The sequence below is a fragment of the Sus scrofa genome, chromosome 13 (genome assembly GCF_000003025.6).
Source record: "Sus scrofa isolate TJ Tabasco breed Duroc chromosome 13, Sscrofa11.1, whole genome shotgun sequence".
NCBI lineage: Eukaryota > Metazoa > Chordata > Mammalia > Artiodactyla > Suidae > Sus > Sus scrofa.
The window spans coordinates 28,776,234-28,800,634 of record NC_010455.5 but is presented as its reverse complement, the minus strand read 5'-3'; the positions used below and the strand labels follow the sequence as shown (position 1 = coordinate 28,800,634).

The 24,401-nt window shown below is 46.2% G+C and overlaps 1 protein-coding gene across 1 annotated transcript in view; it reads right to left on the bottom strand.

The window, feature by feature from the left end:
* The window catches only part of LIMD1 (LIM domains containing 1), an 81,393-nt gene that overhangs the window by 10,950 nt on the left and 46,042 nt on the right, over positions 1-24,401 (bottom strand). Inside the window, exons 3-4 of the mRNA XM_021068638.1 lie at positions 4,428-4,495; positions 2,372-2,434 (exon numbers count right to left, since the gene is read on the bottom strand). Coding sequence (XP_020924297.1) covers positions 2,372-2,434; positions 4,428-4,495 — 131 coding nt within the window. The remainder of the gene's footprint in view (positions 1-2,371; positions 2,435-4,427; positions 4,496-24,401) is intronic.

Below are 24,401 nucleotides of genomic sequence, written 5' to 3'. Positions count from 1 at the left end.
GGTCATCTTGTGCCACCAGCTGAACACAGTTGAGTAAATGACCCCAGGCAATGCCACATGGAGCAGAAGAATCACCCGGTGCAGCCTTGACCTAATTCCTGACCCATGGAATCATGGCAAATGATAAATCACCACTGTTTTAAACCACTAAGTTTTGGGTGGCTTGTCATGTAGCAATAGATAAATAAGATACCCCAAGGAACAAGAGGGCAGGATATCCAGAAATAAGAACAGGGTAGAGTCATGTTCCTAAACGGGGACACTGTTGGCCTCATATGTACTGGGTTTGTCAGAAGGGCTCTAAAATCAAGGACAAAATGTGCTAAAGAAATGGAGCCCATGGGAGTTCCCTGGTGGTTCAGTGGGTTAAGGATCTGGCGTTGTCACTGCTGTGGCTTGGGTCACTGCTGTGGTACATGTTCAATCTCTGGCCTAGGAATTTCTGCATGCTGCAGGAGCGGCCAAAAAAATAAATATATATATAAAAGAAACAGAGCCCTGTGGACTCAAGCAAGCGCTTGGAGAGGCAGGGGTGAGGGTGTGTGGCTCCATGGCTCCTGCCTGGCCCTCCAGCCATGTCCCTAGGAAGGCCTTCGTGGCCAATGGAATGCTCACAGGGCCAAGCTGTGCTGTGCTGTGTCAGAGCCTGAACGGCAGCAGGTTCTATTCACAAACAGAGATGGTTTTGGTTCACTGTTTTATACCTGTCAGCATAAAACCAGCAGAAATGAGTGCCCATCAAAGACACACAGAAGGGAATTCTCTTACGGTGCAGTGGGTTAAGGATCCGGTGTTGTTGCTGCTGTGGCTCAGGTTGGATCCCTGGCCTAGGAACTTGGACATGCCACGGTCATGGCCAAAAAAAAAAGAAAGAGGGAAAGAGAGAAGCATAAGAGTGTTCATGGCAGCTTATTCATAAATTGCCAAAAACTTCCAAACTGCCATCTGCAGGAGAATGGATTAAAAAAAGGGTGCTATATCCATAAATGGAATTCTACTTAGCAATGAGAATAAATGAGCTCCAACATGCCAACAACGTGGGTGAATCTCCAAATCACTTTTCTGAGTGAGAACAGGCAGGCGCAAAGGCATCTCTATAGGATCAGTCCCTCTGTATGAAGTTCCAGGACCAGTGAAACAAATCTGGGGCAATAGAGGTCAGGATGGTGGGTCTTTTTGTGGAAGTGGGTCTTTCTGGATGTGGGGAATGTTCTAGACCCTGATTTGCACGGTGTTCACACATCAGTTTATACATATATTAAAATTCATTCAGCTGTACACTTAAGAGGCACACTCGCTGCAGGGTTTTTCAATCAAAAAGGTAAAAGAGGGAGTTACTGTCGTGGCGCAGTGGTTAACGAATCCGACTAGGAACCATGAGGTTGCGGGTTCAGTCCCTGCCCTTGCTCAGTGGGTTAAGGATCCGGCGTTGCCGTGAGCTGTGGTGTAGGTTGCAGACTTGGCTCGGATCCCGCGTTGCTGTGGCCCTGGCTTAGGCCAGCGGCTACAGCTCCGATTCGACCCCTAGCCTGGGAACCTCCATATGCCGCGGGAGCGGCCCAAAGAAATAGCAAAAAGACAAAAAAAAAAAAAAAAAAAAAAGGTAAAAGAAAAAGAAATACCAATGACTAGCAACTCCTTTCTCCAGAGTGGAATTAATCAGCTTAGAGAGGGATTTAAGTCTTTCAGCTAAAAGAACGTCATCTAATGCTTTTCTCGGACCAATATCTTAGTGAAATTTGGTGAACCACTGGATCTCTGAGACAGACTGTGATCTCTGTCTTTATTAACCTCACAACCTCTCCCTATGAGGAGGCCAGGAAGGAAGAACTGTCCCCGCTAAAGAGATAAAGGCCCTGAGGCCCAGGACAAGCTCAGAACAGAGTGTCTAAAACCTGCTCCCTCTTCCACCATCTCAAAGCTAACGATGGGCCCCAAAACCTCACCTGAGGAAATGATTGAGCTGGAACAGACATGGGGATAAAACAACGGTGACGATCTGGCTTTCTGCATCTGATGCCGGTAGCTGCGATGTCTGCAGTTAAACCCCACCCATTTGGCATCTTGCCTGGGATGCCACGAGGACCCCAGAAAATCAGAGGGAGGCTGGTGTGATGTGAGCAGCCCAGAGGACAGTGTGTCATCAGAAACCCGACACTGTGTGGACTGGATGGCACAGGATGCTAATACGGAAAAAAGCCCAAGGTGGGCTCTACTAGGGCGGGCAAGCATGCTGCCTAGGGTCTTCTTCGAATAAAACCAGCTGTAACCACAAACAAGGTAGGAAACAGTGTTCTCAATTATTCATTGTTTTCTGTGACTGCCTCCCCCTCCCACCATGCCATCACCTTGTTTGGCCGGCCCTACTCACCATGTCCATAATCAGATGTCCACAAAGAAAACACCTGTCAGCAGACTGCTGGAAACCAGAGTACTGCAGAGGAAAGAGAAAAGAAAGTTAACCACAGGCAGGGCAGAGGAATCTAGCTACTGCCCTGCCAGTCACGAGGACCCCAAAGTTCTCAGAAAGCGGTGTCGCCTTACACAGGAACCTGTCATTTTCCCGTGGACAATCGGGTGATGAGTCACGAATATCCCCTGCCACAAAAGTCATTACAAAAGCTAATGCTGCTGCCCTCTTACCAGCTGAGCGCTGGCAGCCATGACATGCCAGGCTCCCCGTCAGAGGCTGTGCAGAGAGCATCGTTAGTTTCTCACCCAGTGCTTCTCAAAACGGAGTTCCCTGACATCAGCTGGGAACTTGTCAGAAGTGCAAATTTTCGGCCTCCACTCCAGACCAACTGAGTTGGAAACTCAGGGGGTAGGGTCCAGCCATATGGGTTTCACAGCCCTTCAGAGGATTCTGATACATGCTCAAGTCTCAGACTATCACACTGTTTCCAAATAGTTCTGCAAGGTTTCTGTTATGCCATTTCTCAAATGGAAGCAAAGGGAAGCTCAGAGAGGTTAAGGGACATTCTCAAGGTCACACAGCCTATTCAGGGTAAGGGCAGGATTCAAAATCAAGTCTGGGACTGGTAAAAAGCCAGCTCTGATTTGACCCCTAGCCTGGGAATCTCCATATGCTGTGTGTGTAGCCCTAAAAAGACAAAAAAAGAAAAAAAGGAGGAAAAACTGGGAGACAGTCAATTCTGGTGTGCCGCCACCATCTGACAATCACATACACAGTGCCTGAGAATGATGCAAAGATGTGGGAGGAAATGACCCCTGAGGGTATGCAAGAATGAATTTCCTTTCACTTAAGCCATTTTGGGTTTGTTTGTCTGTGACTGGCAAGCAAGAGTCATAATGAGTCAACCTACATAGCTACAAAGAAGCTGGCCCTGAGCCACCTCTGGGTCTCACATCGGTCATCTTACTGACTGGGCATCACTCTATGCTCGGCAGTGTGTTAGGATCTGAAGGTGTCAAGGTGAGTGAAGCAGTGTGTTCTTCCCTCCCTAGGAACTTAACGGTAAAGTCAGGGAAAGACTTGTAGATGGACAGGCATGTCCTAACCGCTGGCCAGGGCAAGCCCAGGGCAGCACAGAGGAGGGGCGATCCACAGTAGGACAGGGGATGCAAAGGCTGTCTGGTGATCCAGGCAAAGGAAGGGTGAAGACACTCAAGCAAGGGACACAGGGCTGGCTAAGGCGCAAAGGACGGGGCTGAAGGCTTGCAGAGAACCACAAGCCCCAGAGTGAGCCAGATGTGAGGCTGCAGGGAAGGCTGCCCAGACTGCAGCTTCTATGCATGCTTTGGACCCTGGAGACTGAGGCCTGGGCATTGATACCATGCAGCCATGTGGGGGCCCAGCCAAGCAGGCCAGGGAGGACGTGGTGGCACCAGGCTTGATGCTTGGCCACCCTCTGGATGAGACAGGAAGGAAGAAGGGTCGAGGAGGAATCCAGGACACTGTTCTCAGAGATAAGGTCCAAGGAGACTTCTGAGCAGAGTGGGAGGGGTGGTGGGGGAGAACTGGGGGGCCAACTCTGGGGACTGTCCAGTGGGCAGGGAGATGTCAGTGGTTGGCCTCTGAGGGGCCGACAGGGTAGGAGTTCAGATCTGGTTGTTACTGGCACATGGATGGCCCTTCAATGTGTGGAAGAGGCAGGCAGGATGAGAATAAGGAGGGCCCAGCTCCCAGAGTGAGATTTAAGAGCTGGGGGTAGTTGGCAGAAAGGGACAGAGCAACAGGAGGGCAGGCCCGGCGACCTAAAAATCCCTGAGAAGATCAAAGCTCTGCTATTTGCCATCTGCCCAGGAACGTGGGCCACCCCATGCATCTGCAGAAGGAAGGTCAGACCCCCTTCTCCAACAGTGCACTGGGGACCATGGACAGGAAGCACCTTCTTCTGGTGAGCTGGCCTCTCTGCACACTCCCCACCTAGACCTTGAGGCGGGGACATTTGGGTGAACAAACTCACCAGGAAGTCTTCCTCACAAAACACTTTGCCGTTGACAAAATAGAAGGCTTTTCCTCTCAGCTTCCGGCCTAAGGAAAAACACATAGGCAGGGTAGAAAGAAAATGTTAATCGGCAGTGAAAAAAGTGAAAAGAAAGGCAAAATCTTTTTTTTAAATGATTATTATTTTTTTAATAGTTATTTCCCAATATAATTTCTGTCCTACTGTACAGCATGGTGACCCAGTTACCCATACATGTACACATTCTATTTTCTCACATTATCAGGCTCCATCATAAATGACTAGACATAGCTCCCAGGGCTACACAGCAGGATCTCATTGCTAATCCATTCCAAAGGCAAGAGTTTGCATCCATTAACCCCAAGCTCCCCAACCACCCCCTTCCTCCCCGTCCCCCTTGGCAACCACAGGTCTATTCTGCCCAAAATCTTTTTAAGCAGAAATAAACATGCAGAATATGCCAACTATCCACAATAGTTTCTGGCTCCTGCAAGCTGCTGCGGTCCTTGGCAATGGACGGTAAGGACAGAAGACAGGGTTCCCTTGGGTGCGGGGGGGGGGCTGCCTGGCAGGAAGATTACAGCCAGCTTGGCAACCACGCTATACAGTCCTCGCACCTCCTCTCAACTGGGAAAGAAGCCAGTGAGATATCTGGTGACAGATCAGAGGCATCCACATGTGGGAGGTACCAGGCAGCAGTCTCCTGTGAAGCTGCTGTCCCCCCCTCCCCCCACCGGCACTGGGGACTGTCACATGTTCTCCAGGGAACACTGAGGACATCCTATCAGGAAAGTCCTATAAATTGGCCAGCCCTTATTTTCATAACTTTTTTCATCTGAAAACACATACTATTGGAAAGATAATGGATTGCTCTCGTTTTCTCTTGATCTAAAGGGGTGGGAAGGAATGTGAAAAATTCAGAACACCCTGACTCCTTAGGTGTAACTTCAGTTTCCATAGAGCCAGGCCAGCACACTTCATCCAGTGCCTGGCTCCCTTACGAAAAAACACAGCGGGCCACCTGTTCAAGGTACGTGGGAGCCATCTTTACAGGAGGCCCTGGATCTGTACACAGCAGCCACCCCAGATCTGAGAGTATTTCTAGGGCAATGTACAAAACATACTCAAACAGACTACATGGGAGGTTCAAGAACTGAATGAAATTCTGGGAGTTCCTGTTGTGGCTCAGCAGTGACGAACCCGACTAGTATCCATGAGGATGTGGGTTCGATCCCTGGCCTCACTCAGTGGATGGAGGATCCGGTGTTGCTGTGAGCTGTGGTGTAGGTTGTAGACGGATCTCACATTGCTGTGGTTGTGATGCAGGCCAGAGACTACAGCTCCAATTAGACTCCTAGCCTAGGAACTTCCATATGTTGCAGGTGCAGCTCTAAAAAGACTGAAAAAAACAAAACAAAACAAAACAAAAAACAGAGTAAGTTCTAAACACTAGTAGAAACAAGCCCCTGAGGGCTAACGTCCACCTGAAACCCAAACCACAAATGTCACAAACATTAACAGTGCTTGAGACGGAGAAATCCCATCCATACACAATGGGTGTCTTTGCCTGTGACACCCCAGAGCAGGAAAAGAGCACCAGGTAACAGGGGAGACTGCCCGTGAAAACTCGTTGGATGGAACTCAGAGAGGATTTTGAAAGCATCAGTGAAGGGGGAAAGCCACAAAAATGGAAATAAATTCAACGATGAAAGCAAAATCCTCCAGATGGACTAAAGGCCTCGGTGTGAAAAACAAAAGCTATTATGAGAATATATAGGCAGCTGGCTTTGACTTTGGCATGGTAAGGATTTCCATCCATGGATGGTCCCTTTTCCTGCCTCTACACCAAGCTTATTAGGAAGGCTCTGTCCTTCTCCCAGCCTGGTCAGACCCTCTGCATGGTGTCAATTGCTGCCACTGTTACCTCAATATTTCCCCAATCCTCTGACTGGTTCCTGTAGAATATTCTCATGCTCTGGGATGTGCTACGTTCCTTGAGGATGAAATGGTAATTTCAATTCAGCCTCAGAGTAAAAGGGCTTGGGAACAGTTTAATCAAGGGCAATAAATGGACTAGAAGGAAAGGCAAGTCAGCGGTGAGAAGATGGTGACAACACACAGCAAGGGAGGAGCCTATAAAGAAGGGCGACAATCCTGAGAAAAAGACAGGAAGCCCAATGGGAAAAAGGAGCAAAGGAAGGTACAGAGAAAAGAAAACTGTCCCAAGTTCAAGCTCATGCTGCTTGACACACAAGAGGCCCATAAATTGAGAGATGAGTTGTTGCGGCAAGGAATAGTGACTTTATTCGGAAAGTTGGCAGACCAAGAAGATGGTGGACTCATATCCCAAAGAACCATCTTGCCCAAGTTAGAATTCAGGCTTCTTCTTCTTTTATTTTTTTGGCCGCTCTGCGGCATATGGAGTTCCCAGGCCAGGGATCAGATCCGAGTCACAGTTGTAACCTAAGCCTCAGTTGCAGCAATGCCAGATCCTTACCCACTGTGCTGAGGATCGAACATACGTCCCAGTGCTTCCAAGACACGCAGCAATCCCAGGCCACAGCAGGAACTCCCAGGCTTCTTTTATACCCAAAGAGGAAGGAGTAAAGTCAAACACTTCCTGGTTCCATCAGGAATGTGTTCATTTCTTCCTACCTGCAGCCATAGACAGGTGGGCCTGGTCAGGAGGTTTCCTGTGAGCTAAACATGCTCATTACCTGGGTGGCAGGGTTCCCAGAAATGGGCCATGATGTCTAATTTAAGATTAAAGGCAACATCCCCCTAGTAATTAATTTGTAAAAAGAATACGAAGGGGAGTTCCCATTGTGGCATAGAGGAAATGAATCCGACTAGGAACCACGAAGTTGTGGGTTGGATCCCTGGCCTTGCTCAGTGGGTTAAGGATCTGGCGTTGCTGTGAGCTGTGGTGTAGGTCACAGATGCAGTGGCTCGGATCCCGTGTTGCTGTGCCTGTGGAGTAGGCCAGCAGCTACAGTTCCGATTAGACCCCTAGCCTGGGAAGCTCCATATGCCACCAGTGCGGCCCTAAAAAGACAAAAAAAGACCAAAACAAAAACAAAAACCACAAAGGTTCTTCCCTATTACAAAACCTTTTAAACTCTAGGCAATAGCCATTTAAAAAGATGTTCAATCCCACAAGCAAATTACAACCACCATCAGAAGACGACTCATTCCCAGATGGGCAAAATTACCAAGTCTGATGACTGACTCCCTGTCTTGGTGAAGGTGTGAGATGAGAGGGTCCCTTCCATACTGCTGGTGAGAGTGTCAAATGGCTTGACTTGGGGAAGAATAGGTGAGAGCCAGCTGAGCTGAAAATTGACTTTACCCACAACACACTGATAGGGACACCCCTTGAGAAGACCCCCCCCGCCCCCGTGTGCAGGATGCAGTGTGCAGTGTATGGATCGTCACTGCAGCCCTGAAATGAAAACTAAGAAACCCAGAACACGGGGTTCCTGCTGTGGCACAATGGGATCCATGGCGTCTTGGGAGCAGTGAGACACAGGTTCAATCCCTGGCCCAGCACAGTGGGTTAAGGATCTGGTATTGCTGTACCTGCAGCTCGAATCTGATCCCTGGCCCAGGAACTCCATATGCCACCATATGGGTGGCCAAAAAAGAAAAAAAAAAAAAAGGAAAAAAACAAAGCAAAACATCACTCAGAGCCTCTTCGGTGTTCTCCAATATGGAAAGGTTGATAAGCACATTGAGGAAGAATTTGGAGTTACCGTCAATGGATATGATACTACACAGCAATCAAAATAAAAGGACTAGATCTGTAGGTATCATGAATTGAACTGAACATACTCATGTGCAAATGAGGAAAACTGCTTAACAATGCGTTCATATGAGAGAGAACGAATATGTCAGTTAAAGCAAGCTCACATGCATACACACACAAACTCTTCCTACATATTGTTTATTGATTCGTGTATATGTGGTAACAGTATAAAAGTTGGGACCAGAAGGATCCATACCTCAGTTCATAATAGCAGCTGCCTTGGAGAAGGGAGCAATGGGACGGGATGGGGGACCAAGATGATGACAACTTATCTCTAATATTTTATTTCCTTTATAAAAAACAAGCCAAAATGGCAAGGAGTTCCCACTAAGGCATAGAGGGTTAAGGATCCAACTGCAATGGCTTAGGTTGCTGGAGGGGCACCGGTTTGATCCCCAGCCTGGTGTTGCTGCAGCTGCAACCTGGGTCACAGCTGCTCAGATTCAATCTCTGGACCAGGAATTTCCATATGCCGCAGGTGTGGCCATATAAAAAAAAGAGCCAAAATGGTAACATACAAATGTTTATGCCTTCTGGTTGGTATGTAAATTAAGTTATTACCTATGGTACTTTCTAACAGTTTTTTGTTTATTTGTTTGTTTGTTTTTTGTCTTTTTGCCTTTTCTAGGCTGCTCCTGCGGCATATGGAGGTTCCCAGGCTGGGGGTCCAATTGGAGCTGTTGCCGCTGGCCTATGCCACAACCACAGCAATGTCAGATCCAAGCTGCGTTTGTGACCTACACCACAGCTCACGGCAACGCCGGATCCTTAACCCACTGAGCAAGGCCAGGGATTGAACCTGCAAAAGCAAGCTAGAAACTGTATTTATAGTACAATTCCATTTCAGTAACTTACACACAGACCCACAGAGCATTTATATGAAAAAAACTGAAAGACTGCACACAAAAACTAATAGGGGTTAGCACTGGTTGATTGTATTACAGGGAAATTTCACTTACCCTTTTGTACCTTTCAACATTAAAATTTTTTTCTAATATTAAGTACCTCAAGATGGTATGACACAGTAATTCACTTTTGCTTCATACATTTCTAGATTAACTTTTTCTAGGGTTTTTTTTTTTGCTTTTTAAGGCTGCACCTGCAGCATATGGAGGTTCCCAGGCTAGGGGTCAAATCGGAGCTATAGCTGCTATCCTATGCCACAGCCACAGCAATGCAGGATCTGAGCTGCGTCTGTGACCCACACCACAGCTCACAGAAACGCCAGATCCTTAACCCACTGAGCTAGGCCAGGGATCAAACCTGCAACCTCATGGTTCCTAGTCGGATTCATTTCAGCTGCGCCACGACAGGAACTCCTTTTTCTAGAATTATGTTTTCATAATCTGAGAAACAATATTTTCTTCTTAATTTTTAAAAAGAAAACACATATGTAATAATGTGAAAAGTAAAAGAAATATAAGTTTTAACTAAGTAAAGAAGAAATTAAAGGGAAAACACTGGAGGGAGTTCCCATTGTGGCTCAGCAGCTGAGGACCCGATGTTGTCTCTGAGGATTCGGGTTCAATCCTTGGTCTTGCTCAGTGGGTTAAGGATCCAGCATTGCCAGAAGCTGCAGTGTAGGTCACTGCTGCAGGTCAGATCCAGTGTTGCTGTGGCTGTGGTGTAGGCCAGCAGCTGCAGCTCCAATTTGACCCCTAGCCTGGGAACTTCCATATACTGCAGGTGTGGCCCTAAAAACAAAAAAGGCTGGAAAGGAAATCTGTCCAAGAATGACAGTGCCTCTGAATGGACATACATGGTATCTGCCTGATTGGGGTGGGGGCAGGTGAAGGGGTGTTTGCTAGTTATTAGCTTCTTTACACTCTCCTACACTTTCCCCGACTTTTAATAATAAGCAGATATCACCCTAGTCACCATTTTTTTCCCCTTGGCCTCAACCACGGCATGTGGAAGCTCCCAGGCCAGACACTGAATTTGCCACAGCAGCAACCTGAGCTGCTGCAGTGACAATGCCAGCTCCTTAGCCGCCAGGCCACCAGGGAACTCCAGATCATCATTTTTTAAAATGCCCAACTCTCAGGAGTTCCTGCTGTAGCTCAGTGGAAATGAATCCGACTGGTATCCATGAGGATATGGGTTCAATCCCTTGCCTTGCTCAGTGTCTCAGGGATCTAGCATTGCCATGAGCTGTGGTGTAAGTCACAGACGTGGCTCAGATCCCGAGTTGCTGTGGCTGTGGTATAGGCCGGCAGCTATAGCTCCAATTTCACCCCTACCCTGGGAACTTCCATATACCTCAGGTGCAGCCCTAAAGAGCAAAAAAAAAAAAAAAAAAAAAAAAAAAGGGCCCAACTCACTAGGCAAATTCTCTTGCTGTCAAGCCCTAGAGCTGAGGAGTCACATGTTCAGACCTAGAGGCCAGGGAAGAGGTCAGATGTTGCATCTGCATTTATTTTATTACCAAAAAAAGAAGAAAAAAATGAGGACTTCCCCACAGACTTATGAGGGTGGGGTCTTCCTCTGCTCTGAAGGACTCAAATTCCAGTTTTCACTAAAGTCTGAAAACAAAACCTGAGTTTAGAAACTGGATCCCATATCTATATTTATTAGTTTGTGCTTTGTCAGAGTAAGAGAAAAAAAACCTAACATCTGCTGACTGCCTTCTATGTTTCAAGGACTGTATTTAGAACTTTCACATACTAAAAAAGGCTTTACAGATGTCTAAGAACTCGGCCACACGTTACTGCATCATTTGCCTCCTTTCTGTCCCCACTTGCCACACGCCTTTCACAGAGACATACTTGAGGTTTCAGCCTCGAGGGGTTCAGCAATGAATGGGGCAGAAATCAAACCCGTCACATGTCAATACCATGGAGCATGACAAGGATGCAGAGACTGCTTACTTTCAGGAATCACTGGAACTAACAGCCAGGATTGCTCCCAGCTCTCTGGGTTTCTTCATCTCTTCATTAAAACACCACAATTATATACATTACCATTTCCATTTCAGGGATTCCAAAGCTCAGCCAGGCTCACCCAGGTAGAAAGTGGGCAGGTAGAAGCCAGGTTGTCTGACGCCTGATCCACATGTTTGTGCCATTATGCCACGACCCGCCCCCACTATTTAATGTTGGCTGAGTGCACACCTACTTGTGGCATCCAGTTTCTCTTCTCCTATAGGGAACAGAGAAGGGCATTTTCTTTTTTCTTTCTTTTTTTTCCTGCTTTTTTTAGGGCTGCACCTGCAGCATATGGAAGTTCCCAGGCTAGGGGTCACATATTGGAGCTGTGGGTACCGGGCTACGCCACAGCCACAGCAATACCAGATCTGAGTCACGACCTACACTGCAGATCATGGCAATGTGGATCCTTAACCCACTGAGTGAGGCCAGGAATCGAACCCATATCCTCATGGATACTAGTCAGGTTCCTAATTGGCTGAGCCACAAGGGGAACTCCCAGCATTTTCAATTTTAAAGCGCTTTCTATGTACTAGGCATTTTACCTCCATTGTATCTCTTTAATTTTTTGACAATTCTGTAAAAACCCCTTGCACTGGCATGCATGTGGATATAATTTGACTGCTAACTTACACCACAGGTCCTTTGAAGGAAGGTGAGGCCAGGTAGGAAAAAGCAAGCAACCTCATCTTTAGAAGCAGGGAAGGAAAGAGAAGGTATTTGCCAGGCTGAATCCCTCCATTTCTAACCCATGAAACATACACCACCGAATCTGGAAACTCCTGGAATCCCAGCCACTGTCCTGAAAACTCCAATCAGGTAGGTGCAGGGCCAGAACTGCCCTCTTTGACAAATAAGCTAGAGCAGGCAACAACCACTAGGTGGCGCCAGACCACAGCCGGGACAGGGACAGGTGGGAGCCACACAACCCGCTGAGAATTTCCGGCTGGCGGGTGTTGGAGGTTGGCTGGGATCACTAATCATGCACCTTAGGCAGTTTAATTCCACTTATTGCATTAGATGCAGTTTTACTGAGTCTTTGTTTTGCAGGCTATATTATCACTTTGCTCCAGAAGGGGTATCTCTTAGATGGGTCAGGTCAGAAGGTGGATTTCTTTCTTTTTTTTTTTCCTTTCTTTTTTTTTTTGGCTGTCCCATGGCATATGGAAGTTCCTAGGCTAGGGAGCAGATCCAAGCCACAGTTGAGCTCTACACTGCAGCTTCAGCAACCAGATACTTTAACCCACAGTGCGGGGCTGGGGATCAAACTTGCGTGCAGTTGCAGGTTGTGCCACAGCAGGAACTCCAGAAGGTGGAGTTCCTTTTTTTTTTTTTTTTTGTCTTTTTGCCATTTCTAGGGCCGATCCCATGGCATATTGAGGTTTCTAGGCTAGGGGTTTAATCTGAGCTGTAGCTACCGGCCTATGCCAGAGCCGCAGCAACACCCACAGCCACAGCAACACAGGATCCAAGCTGCATCTGCAACCCACACCACAGCTCATGGCAATGCCGGATCCTTAACCCACTGAGCAAGTCCAGGGATTGAACCCGCAACTTCATGGTTCATTAACCACTGAGCCACGACGGGAACTCCCCAGAAGGTGAATTTCTTGACCTTCCCAATCACACCCACGAGGCAAGTGGAGACAAGGTTTCTATCCTCACATTTCCCATGCTGGGACATAGCTTGGAGATAGCAGGGCTGGCCAGAGATGATACGGACCAGAAGATAAAGTGGAATAGTCGAGGCGTGAACACCAGAAAATTAGGCCAGCAGATTTTCAATTTTAGCAGAATCACCAAGTGGGTTGGCTGACACACAACTGCTGGCTCCCTCCCCAGAGATTCTGATTTAGTAAGTCTGGGCAGGGCTGGAGGATGTGCCTTTCTAATGAGTTTCCATATGATGCTGACTGTGCTGATCCAGGGACCACACTGGGAAAACCACTGTTACGCTCTGCCTCAGGCCTGTCTCTGAACCAGCATCTCCACGTGATGAGAGTCATCCTGGTTAAACAAAAGTGCCAACAGAAGACCTGGAACATCCCTGAACAATTAGCTTCAAACAAAGTTCTTGAAAGGGAGATTGTGTCTGTGTTACCTGTTTAGAATTCTAGTTTCAGAATCCCCCAGCTTCTGGCAGAGGAATGCCCTGTACTGAGAAATAGCTAAGGATATGCACAAGAAAAATATACTAAATAAAGAGCTTTTCCAGGAAGTTCATGTGTGACACAGTGGGTTAAGGATCTGGCGCTGCTGTAGCTGTGGCACAGGTTGAAGCTGTGGTGTGTGTGCTCGCTTCGGCAGCACATATACTAAAACTGTGGTGTGGATTTAATCCCTGGCCTGGGAACTTCCACATGCCATGCGTGCAGCCAAAAAAAAAAAAAAAAAAAAAAGAGAGAGAGAGAAGAGAGAGCTTTTCCAGAGTTTAGAATACAGTAGTCAAATTTGCTCTTTATTTTCCAATCACAATATTTTATAAAATATTGACTAATAAATGTACAGACTCATCAAGAATCCACTCCAAAAACCACTTTCCATAGAAAGAGTGGATGAATATTTTATATATGCCTTCGGGGGAGTGCCTTCAGATGAAAAGAAAAATGTGGATAAGATCAGTGTAGCCTGGTGAAGGACACAGCAGCTGAGGATGACACAAAGACAGGTCAGATGTTTAATGTGACAAAAAAAACTAAGCTGGCAATACTTAATTTTCTCCTTTGTTTCTAGAAATAGAAACAAATCATCTATTCTGTAAAAGTGACTGGCTATAAGACTTTACCATATGCCATGGGTGCAGCCCTAAAAAGCAAAAAATAAAAATAAATGAAAAGGGGGGCGTTCCCTTCATGGCTCAGCAGTTAACAAACCCAACTAGTATCCATGAGGATGCTGGTTTGACCCCTGGCCTCGCTCAGTGTGTTAAGGATCTGGCGCTGCCATGAGCTGTGGGGTAGGTCGCAGATGCAGTTTGAATCCCGAGTTGCTGTGGCTGTGGCTGTGGCTGTGGCGTAGCCCTGTAGCTACAGCTCCAATTCTACCCCTAGTCTGGAAACTTGCATATGCGGTAAAAAAAAAAAAAAAGAAAAAAAAAGAAGAAAAGAAACTTACTGCAAGTTTCTGTTTCCCCAATGCCTCCCTAAAAAGTAGAAATGCAAGGTTTTCCTGACCATGAGAACAGTTCCAGAGAAAAGTAAAAACTAGCAGTCATTTGGCTTGTGTTTTAATTGCACTGTTCTAATTTATAACTCCTACCTGTTGTTGTCCACAGTGGCTACAGGCATTAAGTGGCTACTATATGTAAATTTGAATTAATTCAAATAAAATAACATTACAAATTCAGTTCAAGTACTTGAAGCGTTCCCTGATGGCACAGCAGGGTATCTGGTATCACTGCTGTGGCTCGAGTTACAGCTGTGGTGTGGGTTTGATCCCTGGCCCAGGAACTTCTGTTTTCCAAGGGTATGGCAAAAAAACCCAGTATTTGAACAAGTACATTTCAAGTCCCCGAAGGCCACTTGTGACCAGGGCAGCTGTAGAAACACTTGCATCATCCACAAAGATCTATCTGAGCTACTTTTTCAAACAGCTTTTACCAGAATAGGTAACTCTTAAAAGGTATCGCTGGGGAGCGGAGAAGGGAAGTATTGGGAGTTCGGGATCAGCAGGTGCAACCTAGTATATATAGGATAGATAAACAACAAGGTCCTATGGTACCAGGGAACTATATTCCATATCCTGCGATAAACCATAACAGAAAAGAATAGGAAAAAGAAGAAATATATGTATAACTGAATCACTTTGCTATACAGAAGAAATTAAACAACGCTGTAAATCAACTATACTTTAATAATTTTTTAAAGGTATACTTAAATAATAAAGCCAAAGAGAGAAACCAACCACAATGGTTCAGCTCCAGTGAACAATCAACCTGGATTCTGCAGGCTGATCCGTCCCAGTGGGACAAGGAAGAAGGCAGGAGGAGCAAAGTGGGGAAGCTCTCGGGCTGGGGTCCTTGGCTTTGCCACTTCCTGTGGGAGGCTGGCTGGTCCCCTAAACCCCCGGGGCTTCTCCACAGAGGAAGTTGGGAAGCCGATCACAGTGGGGAAATGGCACAGTGCTGCTCATACGAAGGATATGGCATAGTCACTGCTGCCAGGATCCCGTCAATAACCTTCCATTACTGAAGCTACAAATCATGTCCACCTCTGGCTGCCTCTTGGTCCAAATCCTCCAGGTCACTTCTTCCTTCTCAGTAAAGGGCCAGGTTTTGTTTTTATTCTGTTGGACTTATTTTCTTTCTTTTTTTTTTTTTTTATTTTCCCACTGTACAGCAAGGGGGTCAGGTTATCTTTACATGTATTCATTACAATTACAGTTTTTCCCCCACCCTTTCTTCTGTTGCAACATGAGTATCTAGACATAGTTCTCAATGTGCTGGACTTATTTTCTCGTAAAACACAATAATGTGGGGAAATGAACCATAGGAAATCCAAGCCCCAATATCCTCTGTCAAATTGTTACAAATGGTTCCAATTTCTGTTGAAATTGTTAGGAAAAGCCTCCATTTCTAGCCTCACTGGCCGGCACTGGTCGAGGACCACACTCTGGGTTGCCTGCTCTACACTCCAATTCTGTTCTCACCGGACACTCCTGAGCCTGTTTCCTTACAGTTTTAGGAATCCACTCTCTTTTTTGTTTTCCAAGCCCACTCTTCCAGATCATCATCATCTGGGTCAGAGAAGAGAACACTGCACCCAGAAAAAAATCCTAGAGCGTGGCAGAGGGTCTCTTCTGAGTATTTGGCAGAGCACTGTTCAGGACATGCATGTGAGGAAACCTACCACGGCGGGTAGTAAAAATCCTCCAAAAGGATGAGAGAAAATAGTGCCTGGTGTTCACAAGGGCCAGAAACAGTCTGGGAAAACATAATAATCCACGGGATGCTGAGTAAAACGCTCAGAAAGGTTTTGCCCCAGGAGGGGGAAATGATGAGCCCTAGACTGGGCTCTGCTCTAAACCCACTTAGCAAATCATAAAATCCACACTGGAAAGGACCCTTTCCAAATAATGTGTCTGCAACCCCAGAAGATATAATGCTCAAGATTTCACAGAATATAAAAATATCCAGGACTCAAACAAGGTACAATTCACAATGTGCAGCAACCAAAGATTATTAGGCTTGCAAAGAGGCAAGAAAACACCACCCATAGTGACCAAAGTAATCAGTCTCTGGAAATCAACCCAGATCTGACACAGACATTAGAATTACTAGTAAAGAAGGGCATTATAAGTTATTGTTACTCTGTGCCATATGCCCCCAAAGTTAAAAGAGAGACACAGAAGATATTTTTTAAAGGCCCCAACTGAACTGCTAGAGGTAAAAAGCAAAATGACTGAGATGAAAGATATATTGAATGGGATTAAAAGCAAATTACATGATGCAGGAGAAAATAGCTGTGAAATTAAAAGCAAAACACCAGCAACTGTACAAAATGCAACAGAGAGGAAAAGAATGAATAAAATGAAAAGACCATTAAGTGAGCTGTGAGAAAACTTCCAGACACTTCACCAAGAGGCCACCGGAGTCCCCGAAGGAGGGAGGAGAGAGAGTGTGGCAGAAAATTGGAAGAAATGATTGCCAAAAATATTCTAGATTTGATGAACACCATCAACTCACAGATCCAAAAAGCTCAACAAACCCAAGCACAAGTGTGTCAAGGGAGAGCATCACCAAATGTCTCAAAATCCAAGTTCCCATTGTGGCTCAGTGAGTTAAGAACCCAACATAGTGTTGGTGAGGATGTGGGTTCAATTCCTGGCCTCTGTAGGTTAAGGACCCTGCGTTGCCACAAGCTATGGCATAGGTCACAGATGCAGCTCAGATCTGGTGTTGCTGTGGCTGTGGCATAGGCTGGCAGCTGCACCTCCGATTCGATCTCCGACCTGGGAACTTCTGTATCATAAAAAGAAAAATTTTTTAAAAACTTCTCAAAATCAATAATAAGGAAAATCTTAATCAGAGGAAAAAGACATGTTACATACACAGAGACAAAGATAAAGATGGCATTGAATTTTTTTTTTTTTGGCCATGCCCATGGCATGCAAAAGTTTCCGGGTCAGGGATTGGACCCACACCACAGCAGCAACCGCAGCCACTGCAGTGATGATGCTGAACCCCCAACCACTAAGCCACTGGGGAACTCCTGGCATTGGATTTCTTATTGAACACAATACAAGCAAGCAAACAGCAAGACACATCTCTAAAAATCAAAGACCTAGAATTCTGTACCCAGCAAAAAATATCTTTTAAAACCAAAGTGAAATAAAGATGAATTCAGACAATCAGAAGCTAAAAGAGGAGTTCCTGTCGTGGCTCAGTGGTTAATGAATCCGACTAGGAACCATGAGGTTGCCGGTTTGATCCCTGGCCTTGCTCAGTGGGCTAAGGATCCGATGTTGCCGTGAGCTGTGGTGTAGATTGCAGATGTGGCTCAGATCCAGCGTTGCTGTGGCTCTGGCGTAGGCCAGCAGCTACAGTTCCAATTCGACCCCTAGTCTGGGAACCTCCATATGCCATGGGAGCGGCTCAAGAAATGGCAAAAAAGACCAAAAATAAATAAATAAATAAAATTTTAAAAATAAAAGCTGGAGTTCCCGTCGTGGCGCAGTGGTTAACGAATCTGACTAGGAACCATGAGGTTGCGGGTTCGGTCCCTGCCCTTGCTCAGTGGGTTAACGATCCGGCGTTGCCGTGAGCTGTGGTGTAGGTTGCAGACGCGGCTCGGATCCCGCATTGCTGTGGCTCTGGTGTAGGCCGGTGGCTACAGCTCCGATTCAACCCCTAGCCTGGGAACCTCCATATGCCGCGGGAGCAGCCCAAGAAATAGCAACAACAACAACAACAAAAAAGACAAAAAAAAAAAAAAAAAAAAAAAAAAATTAAAAAAAAAAAAAAAGCTAAAGGAATTCATCATAGGCAGAGCTGTACTATATATTAAAAAAAAAAAAAAAATTAGGTGAACTCTTTCAAGGAGAAAGAAAATGGTACCAGATGAAAATCTGGATCTCTACAAGGGAATGAAGAGGACCAGAAATAGTAACTGCATAGATAAATAAGATTTTTTTCTTCTTAGTTAAATCTCTTTAAAAGATAATTCACCAGAGCAACGGAATAAAATTGAGAGACCAGAAATAAACCCTTACATTTAGGGTTAATTAATTTTTGATGAATTTGCCAAGATAATCCAACTGGGAACGAATAGTCTTTTCAACAGCTGGTGCTAGGAAAACTGGCTATCTACTTGCAAAAGAATAAAGTCAGGTCACTGCCTCACAGCACGTACACACATCAACTCAAAATGGATCAAAGAGCTCAACCTAAGAGCTAAAATTATAAAATTCTTAAAAGAAAACATGGGCATGAATCTTCATGACCTTTGGTAGGGCAATGTTTTCTTAGATAAAGCACCAAGACCAAAAGAAACAAAAGAAAAAACTGATAAATTAGACTACATCAAAATTAAAAACTTTTGTGCTGCAAATAATAACATCAAGAAAGTGAAGCAGGGCACAAAATGAGGGAAATTATCAGCAAATTATACATCTAATAGGAAACATATGTAGAACATATAAAGAACAATTAGAACTCAATAATACAAAACCCAATAACCCAAATGGGTAAAGGATCTAAATAGACATTTCTCCAAATAAGACATCCAAATAGGCCCATGAAAAGATGCTCCACATCATCAGTCATGGAGGAAATGCAAAACAAAACCACCTTGAGATTCAACTCCACAGTCCCTAGGATGGTTAGAATCAAAAAGTTGGACAATCACAAGTGTTGGCAAGAATGTGGTACTATTAGAATCCTCATACAGCTCAGTGGGTTAAGGATCTGGTGTTGCCGTGAGCTGTGGTGTAGGTTGCAGATATGACTCAGATCCCGAGTTGCTATGGTCGTGGCATAGGCTAGCTCCGATTTGACCCTTAGCCTGGGAACTTCCATATGCCATCAGTTTGGCCCTAAAAAGACACACACACACACAGGCTTGCCTTATGTCTTAGACAAGAGAAGCCACAGAATGCCTGCTGTGCCCAGAGCCCCTAGGAAGCCCTCATGAGTCCACCCCATGATCCACCTGATAGGCAGTCCCAGGTCTGTCAAACCACCTGTGAAACAGCCTGGCTCAAAAGGATGACCTCCACCCATCAGAGTCACCCTCCTGAATCTACACTGGAAAGAGAAGCAGGGGGGTGTAAGTAAGTGGTAGGAGATAAGACAGAAAATAGATGCACTGAGAGTACAGAGGGGCCATCAAGAGTCTTTTGCAGGCTGGAAATCAGAGGCAGCAGGGAGTGTGGGCGAAAGGATACACACCACGGAGGAGAAATGGCCCATCAGCAGTGGGCAAAAAGCAGATTCACTGAAGAAGACAAGCACCTGGAGGGACAGAGAGCCTTCCACCTCCAGAACTGACCCACTCCACGAAAAGGCTCCAGGTGCTGCTGGACCACCAGCATCCTTTCAGCAAACACTTTGTTCTTAAGGTGACCTAGGCACATCTTTGTTCCAGGAAACCCAAAGAACCTGTCCAAATTATTTATATGTTAATCAGGAGTCTTTCAATTGCAAGTGACTAAAACCCAGTGCAAATGGAATCTTTTCTTTAACAAAGAAAAGTAATTAGTTCCAGTAATTAGGATGCCAGTGAGTGGTTGGCTTCAGAATTGTCCAGATCCCCGCAGGCCTAAGTGGTGTCACAAGTATGTCTCCTCCTATTTCTTTTTTTTGTTTTGTTTTGTTTTTTGTTGTTGTTGTTGTTGTTGTTGTTGCTATTTCTTGGGCCGCTCCCGCGGCATATGGAGGTTCCCAGGCTAGGGGTTGAATCGGAGCTGTAGCCACCAGCCTACGCCAGAGCCACAGCAACTCGGGATCCAAGCCGCGTCTGCAACCTACACCACAGCTCACGGCAACGCCGGATCGTTAACCCACTGAGCAAGGGCAGGGACCGAACCCTCAACCTCATGGTTCCTAGTCCGATTCGTTAACCACTGCGCCACGACGGGAACTCCTCCTCCTATTTCTCAACTGTGTTTGCCTCTGGGCTGGTTTCAGTCCCAAGAAGACTCTCCCTTTAGGTTGCCAGATAGCCACTGCAGTCAGCATCTTCTAAGATGGCCTCAGCGATCCTGCTATTTACGGTCTTATGTAATCCCTTCCCCTTGAGTAACTTGATTCCGATAAAAAAAATGGGCAATGTTTAAAAAAAAAAAAATACATTGCTGATGAGAAAGTAAAATGGTACAGCCACTTTGTAGAACATTCCCAAAACTCAAACATCGTTACCATATGACCCAGCAATTCCACACCTAAGTATCTATCCAAGAGAAGTGAAAAAATATGTCCACACAAAAATATGCACAGGAGGAGTCCTCTGGTGGCCTAGTGGTTACGGGCTTGGCATTGTCACTGCTATGGCTCAAGGTGCTTTTGTGCTTCAGGTTTGGTCCCTGGCCCAGGAGCTTCCGCAAACCCCAAGCATGGGGGAAAAAAAATGCCATGCCACAGGAATCTTCATAGCATCATTATTTATAATAGCCAAGAAGTGAATGGATAAATAAAATGTGGTCTATGCATACAATGAATTATTATTCAACCATAAAAAAATTAGGTTCTGATACAGGCTATAACACAGATGATGTGGATCATATTATGCTAAGTGAAAGAAGCCAGTTACAAAAGACCACATATTATATGATTCTTTTTATATGAAACAGCCAGAATAGGCAAGTCTATAGATGAGTGGTTGCTAAGGGCTAGAAAAGAGGGGTGGGGAATTGGGAGTGATAGCTTATGGATACAGGGCAATGGGTAAGCGCCAACTTTATGCCTTCCAACATTTATTTGGTATTAATCATGTGCTCAGTATTATACCAAAAGTGTCAGATCAAGGGTAAATCAAGAATAGTTAGACACTGTCCCCATTCTTTCTTGCCACTGTCTCTAGCCTGAGTGCCCTGGAGCCCACAGTCACACCAAACATCCCCTACTCCGGTGTCTTGTCACCCTCGTGCTTCTTCCCACCCAGGTACATACCACTCTCCTTGATTGCAGCTATGCAACCACTCTGGGGCTCTACTTCCTCTTATGGAAATGAGTGTGGTTGGGACACACGAAGGGCATGAGACAATGGAGCAAATATTCCACAGTGGCGCATAGCAGCACCCATGTCAGAGGCATGGCAGCACTGATGGAAACTGTCAGTATACATATGGGGAAGGCAGGGAAGGGAGATGGAGGGAGGGAGAGAGATTTATTGGTTATAAGGAGTTGGCTCACATGATTATGAGTGTTGACAAGCCCCAGATCTGCAGTCAGCAGGCTGGAGGCCCAGGACAGCAACGGTGCAGTTCCAGTCCAAACGCAGCTGTTCAAGGCAGACAGGCAGGAGGAAACCCCCTTACTCCAGGAGGGTCTGCTTTTGGATTCAGTTCAGTCCTTCAACTGATTGGGTGAGGACCACCCACATGAGGGGGAGCTTTACCCAGTCTACCGATTGCTGCTTCCATCTAGAAACACCCTCAGAAACACACCCAGAAAAATGTTTGACCAGACATAGGCACTCTGTGGCCCAGTCAAGTTGACACAAGATTAGTCATCAGGGGGCCAGACCAGAGTTGGGGATAGAAGTCTAAGAGAACATTTGAGCCAGAGAACTTTTGAGAAGAGATGCTCTTAGCAAAACGAGGGCGCCACGGAGACCTGAGCAGTGAATACGATGCCAGAATAAAGCTCAGACCTCCGTAGATCTCACTCCCTAAATCCAGGATTCTGGCTCTGAGATGAGACATCCAGTGCGACATCTTCATGCTAATTAGGGCAAAGTGCCCCCCACCCCATGTCAGAGCACTGCACTCTGCTCTCAGAGTCCAGGAGACACTGCACACCGCCAGGTCTCACCTTGGTCTGGGATTACTGGAGGAAAGGGTGCAGATCTCCCCCCAGACCATGCCTGTGCAAAGATCAGGCACCTGAAATGCAGATGTGGCAACTAAGGATGCAGGGCACATTGGAGTTACCCTCACGACACAGCTCAAAAATCCCATCCTCCTTTAATGTCACAGGCACTGATATTCCCCCACTGTTGGGACTTCACAGCCTCTGATTTGCATCAACAACGACTGATCTGGGAAACCAAGTCTGGTTCCACTTCCGGTGCACCCAGCAGAACTGGGTTTGCTGGAGAGGGACACACGACTCTCTGACCACAGGCCAAGTAAAAGCCTACCTCTCCTCCACCTCCACACTCCGACTCGCACAGCCCTTTGCCCAGCTCTGTCTATTTTGGTCGTTTCCTGATCTCACCCTCGCCCACTGATGTCCTCTGTGTGGACCCGCTCTCCTTTTCTCACATTCTTCCTCTTCAGCTTTTTCCCTAAATCCAGCTGACTCATCCCCTAAATGCTGAATATGATGAAAAATATTGGGATGACTCAACAGCTCAGAAATTCAGAGATCAAAAGCCTTAAAAAGGAACAGACTTCTGGGTTTTTGGTTTTTTCTTTTTTTTCTGGCTGTGCCTGTGGCATACAAAAGTTCCTAGACCAGGGATCAAACTGTGCCCCAGCAGTGACAATTCCAGATCTTTATCCCACTGCACCACCAGGGAACTCCAGAAACAGACTTCCAATCAAAGTTCTGAATCCATTTCTCCCCTATGGGGGCATCCGACTCCCTACTGAATTCTAGCTCCCCCCCTTCCAAGTCTCAGGGCACTCTTATGAATTCGCAACTCAAAAGCATCTGAAAACCCAACCTTTGCTGTCACACAGCCCCCAGGCTGCAGCTGAGACATCATGGTAAGATCCCAGCTGCCTTTCCTTAGTGCACAGTTTCTCTAAGCAAAGCTAATTTGATACAGCAGCTGCAAGCAAGGGCCATGGTTCTACTTGGCCCCGGTTCAAGTGTCAAGCAGGCTATTTAACACTGAGGTAACCAATCACAAGCAAACTAAACTCTCCCAGCCTCTGGTCACCTGTAACACGGGGGTGATAATAACGCTGAAGAGTTACAAGGATTTCATGAGCTACTGTGGGTAGAGGACTCAGGGCAGGGTCAGGCCAACTATAAGGTAGGAAGCTCGCCTGTGAATTGCTTATAAACACTAAGATGACTCTTACCAAAGCAGGCCTGCTGCAAATTTAAGGAAGACCACTCTAGGAGTTCCCGTCATGGCGCAGTGGTTAACGAATCCGACTAGGAACCATGAAGTTGCAGGTTCGACCCCTGGCCTTGCTCAGTGTGTTAAGGATCCGGCGTTGCCGTGAGCTGTGTGGTGTGAGTTGCAGAGGCAGCTTGGATCTGGTATTGCTCTGGCTCTGGCGTAGGCCGGTGGCTACAGCTCTGATTAGACCCCTAGCCTGGGAATCTCCATATGCCGCAGGGCTCAGGAAAAGGCAAAAAGACAAAAAAAAAAAAAAAAAAAAAAAAAGAAGACCACTCTAGATTTTTTTTTTTTTCCCCACTTTTTAGGGCTGAGCTCTCGGCATATGGAGGTTCCCAGGCTAGGAGTCTAATCGGAGCTACAACTGCTGGCCTACGTCAAAGTCACAGCAACACCAGATCCAAGCCCTGTCTGTGACCTACTCCACAGCTCACGGCAACGTTGGATCCTTTAACCCACTGAGCCAAGTCAGGGATGGAACCCACAACCTCATGATTCCTAGTCTGATTCGTTTCCGCTGCGCCATGACAGGAACTCCAAGGAAGACAGCTCTAAATCAACCTCCACTATTTCAGAACTATGGCATCTCCAAAGGCTGGGTTGATAAGACAGCATACACAAAGTCAATGAAAAAGGCTAACATGATTTCAGAGGCAGCACTTGGACTTGGTAAGAGAAACAAAACAACCTCTAAGGTTCCTCCTGTGCCTCCAATGTGAACTTACTGGTTGATGAATCATGAGTCACTGATTTATTCACTAAGATTTATTCACTCTGTCCCACACAGTGGGCTTAGCCCTAGGCTTTTTTTTTTTTTTGGTCTTTTTAGGGCCACACCTGCAGCATATGTAAGTTCCCAGGCTACAGCTGCTGGCCTACACCACAGTCACAGCAACACTGATTCTGAGCCACGCCTGTGACCTACACCACAGCTTATGGCAAAGCCAGATCCTCAACCCACTGAGCAAGACCAGGAGTCGAACCTGCGTCCTCATGGTTACTAGTCAGATTC